Here is a 5122-nt window from a genome sequence, read left to right as displayed (position 1 = left end):
CTAGAAGGTGATTGTTAAGTGTGAGTGTGTGTTTTGCCCGTCCAGGCGGAAGTTATGTGCACAAAAGAGGGGAACAATTCGATGTGGCGTTAGGATTGAGGGTAATTAACTACGTATGGAGACATAGAGACCTTGAACGTGCATGTGTGAGAGGTATACATGTATACGTGGGATGTGTGTGCGCGCGCATGCTCGAGATAAAAGAAAGAAGACATAAGTCATAAGTTCAACGACATGGGAGAGACGGAACGGTATGACAATATGCATGCATGTGAGAATGCAGGGAAGAAGGCCAGACAATTGAGCATGTGTTTTTGTCTTTAAGAGATAGTGGCATGGGCTGGAGCATGCATCTATGGCGAGCAGATGGGGTGAGGCGCAACGATTGTGCAAAAGAGATCAACCTATAAATGCATATGTATGGAGAGACATATATAGTGTGGGTGATAGGAAGCAAGACTCCGTGCGAGAAAGAAACGTTGACGGAGAAACTACAGATAGATATAGAGATGGAGATGCTAGCTAGAGGGACATCCGTTAGTTTGGGTGTTGGAGATGACCGTCGGGTGGTTCAAAGGGTGAAGTTATATATGTGTGTGAGAGGGCAGTTGACTGCATGTAGAGAGAAACATATGTAGTGTGCGTGATAGGAATCAAGAGTGAGGGCGAGAAAGAAGGTTGAGGGAGAAACAGAGAAATTTAAACCAATAATGAGGCTGGGCAACTCGCCCCAGGATGCTCCCTCGATTTGCAGCATTCGTGTCCGTTCGATCTTGGTCAACCTAGTCTTTTTTTCGTTGCTTGGCGTTGGATCGTCGCTGTGATTCAATGTCGGCCGTTTTCACCGCGCGGTCGTTTTGGCGTGGCCAATGACCTGTGGGCTCGAGCTATATCTGATAGGCTGGGTGGTCTTTTTATGGGTGGGTGCGCAACCAAACCTGTCGCGCTGCATGGGCGCGCTTTGCGTCGCGGGGGAGCTGCGGAAGGGTTAGCCGACGCATGTGCACCCGCCTTTTGCGCCCGCGCTTGCGCTGTCTTCATGACGGGTGGGCCAGTGCTGCCCCGGTCCCGTTCATCAGCTGTGGTGGCTCATGTCTCGTATACAGGGTATTTCCTGGTTACCACGGTCAACCGCGGCTAGCGCGACGCTCCTCACGCGCTTCCCGCGTCCTGCGTCGTGGGGTGTTGCTGTGTCCTGCGTCAGCTGCAGAGGGGTGGGTCTACACATGTGCACCCAGATTATGCACACACATTTGTACTAGCACGATGATGGGTGGGCCGCCGCTGCTCTGGTCCCGCTCGTCGGCTGCTACTTCTGTGTGTGTCTGGTGCGCGTGTATGCCTTTCCTGTGCGCGGTGTTGCGTCTCGTCTGCATTTGCTGTTGGAGAGAGAGGATGGACTGCAGCTGCCCGATGCATCGTGCATGCCTCACCTCCATGTGCAGTTGGAGAGAGAGATGGACTTGCGCCTATGACGCACTGGTTGACGCCGTCCGCGAGCCCGGGTGCACGGTGGCGCTCGCGGACCTCCACCGCTGCCTCGACGCTTTAGCGAGTCATGTGACCGAGCCGAGGGCCTCGTCCAGGTGGCCGCCGCCGGACTCGGCCCCGCCGCCTCCCGCCACGACGAGATGTTCCGCGCGCTCACGAACCTCCACCGCTGCCTCGACGCCTTCAGCGAGTCCCGCGACCGAGCCGAGGGCCTCGTCCATGCGGCGGCCGCCGGCCTTGACCCCGCCGCCTCTCGCCATGACAAGCTGTTCCGTGTCGTGCGCATGGTCGAAAAGGATCTCCGGGCCTCCGCAGCCGGCCGGGAGGAGAACAAGATGGAAGAGAAGAAGAATCGCCCTCCGACCATGCCGCTGGCGGCCGAGGACAAATAGCCCAATCGATCTACCTCGTCTCCTATTCAGGTGATGTTCATCGTTCTTGTTTTTTCCATGTGATGTTCATCGTTCCTCTTATTTTCTCGGTTGATGTGCTAATCGTGTTAGTCATCTAAAAGATGAAAGAAACTGTGACGGGAAAGGAGAGATGGACTGGGATATTTTGCCTTGCTGTGCCGCATGGTGGCCGAGATGCGGTAGCTTCATGCTCTGTTCCGATGGGCCTCCTCTGCTCGATGGTTGCCGCTGGTTGAGGTTCGTCCTTCTCTGGTTGGATGTTCTTCGCCACTACTTTGGATTCGTCCTGCTAATTTCGCATTTTGCCTTTGTTTCGTTCATGCGCAGTTTGGTACGGTTTCCTGTTGTCGCTTGCGTCGAGCCCTGGGTCTGTCTCTCCTTCTCATTGATGTTAGTCCACTCCTCTTGTGCTTGCCTATAGAATGTTTGATGAAATGCGTGTGTGCTGATGCTTGTTCTACGGTTCAGCCTACTTCTCCTGTCATTGGCGCTTCTTCTTCTCGTCCATCCTGCTGCTTACCCAACGTGCTTCTGCTTGCTGCCTCGGGTAAATAGGCCGTTCTGTTGCTTTTGTGACCGGCGAGTGTTCATTGCATGCCTATGTGTCGTTGTGCTCTGACCGCTTGATTTCTGTGTATTTTGCAGGTCGTACGATTTCTTCTTTCGCTGTGTCGTTCGACTCGTCAAGGTTTTCTTCTTTCCTTTCTACTACATGTGTGCGTGTTTTACTTTCAGTATCTTCTACGTCATGGTGTCTGCCTTGGTGATCTTTTAAATATCTGTATGTCGTGCTGATCGTTTAAAAGTTTCGGATATGGTCGGGGGTTGTGTGTTGTTCGTTCTTGTGCTACTTATATTTTGTGTATGCGTGCGAGCAGGATGTGTACGCTGTTTCCGTTGTTATACCTGGTAGCTCGATGCGCTTTGCCGTCGCTTTCATATTTGTGTGTGTTGTCGCAGAGGATGGCTCTGTTCTTCCTGGTGTAGAACTCGAGCTCCCAGTGGGACAGTTCTGGCCCTATGGAGAAGCTTGATGAAGAAGCCGAGGCGCAGCTACTTTCAACCCTCATGCTATATACCCATATATACACATGTCTCCCAGTTTTGGTTTTGTCTCACGCACGAGGCGAGTTCCGGTGGTAAAGCTGAAACTTCATCACTTACTGTTGAAGAAAAGGATGATAACAATGACCAGGCTCAGATGATAACAATGACCTGGGAGTTCTTTTGTGTACACTCATGGTACTCTGAATAATTGATGCAGAATGAAGGGGCGAGCATAAAAGAAATGCAGAGCCAGTTTCCCTCGGATGCAGTGTATTATTACACTGACTTTGAGGATAGACAACAGTCTACTGGGGTTGGTTATTGCAATTAAAAGGTTTTACTATATATCTTTCTTCCTAAGGCTTGGCTTGTCTAATGCATGCTCTTAGTTACAAGTTATATTGGTTAATCTTGATCATTCCGTGAGTTAGATCAAGTAACAACAAACTAAGTTGTAGTTCCTGTTGCTATGACCTAGGCAATGAACAACAGATATAGTTTGCCTCATTTCTAATGTTCCCTGTAAACAATGTTGTGAATAGAACAGCTTGAATTGATCACTGCTTAAATATGCACTGGAATTCCTTTTTTTAGATATAATTTCCTACAATACATTTGTTGCTTCATAGAATTTCGATGGTTGCCTTCAGTAATGTCAGCTATTTATAGTGGGTGTCTTTGCTATGCCTATTTTTTGCTGTAGTAGCCTAGCAGGCATGGTTTAACCATAGGCTTCCGGTTATTCTGTGTTTTGGGTGTCAAATAAATAGGACATTTTAGGCTATGCCTAACATTCTTTTCATACTCTGCAAATTAATAGTCCATTTAAAACCATAGGCTACTCCACCAATGGTGAAAATCCCCTACAAAATGATGCTGGATGTCCTTTTAGAATCTTTGGGCCTGCCAGAGGTTGAGTATCGAACCAAAGTATGTGTATGCGAGGGTGGTACAAAGTTATGAAGAACCCCATTTTCGTTCAGATATGCACGCCTTTTTGTCATCCGGAGTCTTTGCATTTACGTTTATATTATTGATTCAGGTTTAGTTGTTTAGATCAAAATTGTAATCTTGCGTGTAGAATGGGCAGATTATTTCTCACTTTGAGGACTCTGTTTTGTTCATCGGAATTTTTTTTCCAGTGCCCCGAGAACTTGGCTTTGATGTTCTTCCCAAAATGAATTGAAATTACTATGATTCATGCAAGTTACTTGGCAAAGAAAATTGTTCTCTGCATAGTGGATACATGTACTATTTGGATAGTGGATACATGTACTGACCGTAGATTCTTTTACTTATCTGAGGCAAGTATTCTAATTTATTTAGCATGCACCTGCAAATTAGCCTGATAGTTTATCAATCTATCATTCAGATGTGGCTAGGTTTTTCTGTTATCCGAAAACACACATTATATTGTCTTTGTTTTTACATAAAGATGTAGATGTTGAGAAGTATATTATTTTGATTGCTGAGTCGGTCTATTGTGTAAGTTTGGGTTTTGTCTTTTGTGTGGACACATTTGTAAAGAAGTGGCATGGCTTATATTAAATTTTGTCATTGTATAGGGAGTAAAGGTTGGAGAGCAAATGACCCTAAAAAAGGTTGGAGAGCAAATGAGTTGTTGAAGTCCGATGAGATTATATAGCAGATTGACTCTTTGTAGTGCTTGTTCAGATGTAGGTCAGGCATTATACTGCCTTTGTTTTTTACATCGAGGTGTAAATGTTAAGAAGTATATTATTCTTATTGTCTTTACAGTATGTGCATGCTCATAACTAAAACAACTAATACATGTTTTTGTAGAATGTGCACATGGATTCAAAAAGATAGATGTATTTTCAGCGGCATGATTTTGAATGGGACTTTGTGCTACCAAATTAGAATGTGTATATACATCTCATTATAGACAATAAAATACTGTAGATTCATACTAAAGGGGATTATATTTGTTACATAGATTTTGTTTCATATAAAATTCTATGCTACCAAATTTAAAGGTGTATGTACATCCATTGTAGACAACAAGTCCCCGTTTTTCCCAACTAAGAGAGATTAAATTTGTTGTCATATGTGCTTGCCCGTAACAAAATCAACTAAATCATGGACTTATTTCATCGCTAACATGGAATCAACAGGTCTCTGCGCCACTGGTTTTGCAGTGTGATAACCAT

General features: G+C 46.0%; 1 protein-coding gene across 3 annotated transcripts; it reads left to right on the top strand.

The window, feature by feature from the left end:
• Positions 1-1440: 1440 nt before the first annotated feature.
• LOC119281316 lies at positions 1441-4809 on the top strand. 3 transcript variants are annotated; one of them, XR_005138376.1, is made up of 7 exons: positions 1441-1913; positions 2006-2141; positions 2232-2294; positions 2373-2451; positions 2550-2592; positions 2865-3285; positions 3789-4437. XR_005138376.1 is itself a non-coding variant. In XM_037561852.1 (6 exons), the coding sequence occupies exons 2-6, from the start codon at positions 2035-2037 to the stop codon at positions 4594-4596; spliced, it is 372 nt and encodes a 123-aa protein (XP_037417749.1). In that variant the 5' UTR covers positions 1441-1913; positions 2006-2034; the 3' UTR covers positions 4597-4809. The 3 variants fall into 3 exon arrangements, 1 of the variants encoding a protein (XP_037417749.1); XR_005138375.1 differs by having other exon boundaries at positions 2550-3285; XM_037561852.1 differs by lacking the exons at positions 2865-3285; positions 3789-4437 and adding an exon at positions 4517-4809.
• The last annotated feature ends 313 nt before the right edge of the window (positions 4810-5122 follow it).

Source organism: Triticum dicoccoides, chromosome 3B (assembly GCF_002162155.2).
Source record: "Triticum dicoccoides isolate Atlit2015 ecotype Zavitan chromosome 3B, WEW_v2.0, whole genome shotgun sequence".
NCBI classification, from domain to species: domain Eukaryota; kingdom Viridiplantae; phylum Streptophyta; class Magnoliopsida; order Poales; family Poaceae; genus Triticum; species Triticum dicoccoides.
This window is presented reverse-complemented; position numbering and strand designations above follow the sequence as displayed.

Bases quoted from the DNA above. Each gene is read 5' to 3' on its own strand.
- LOC119281316 (XM_037561852.1), top strand. From the start codon at position 2,035: ATGGACTGGGATATTTTGCCTTGCTGTGCCGCATGGTGGCCGAGATGC. The intron at 2,295-2,372 runs GTTAGTCCACTC...TCTACGGTTCAG, and splicing joins TGTCTCTCCTTCTCATTGAT to CCTACTTCTCCTGTCATTGG. The intron at 2,593-4,516 runs GTTTTCTTCTTT...GTCATTGTATAG, and splicing joins GTGTCGTTCGACTCGTCAAG to GGAGTAAAGGTTGGAGAGCA.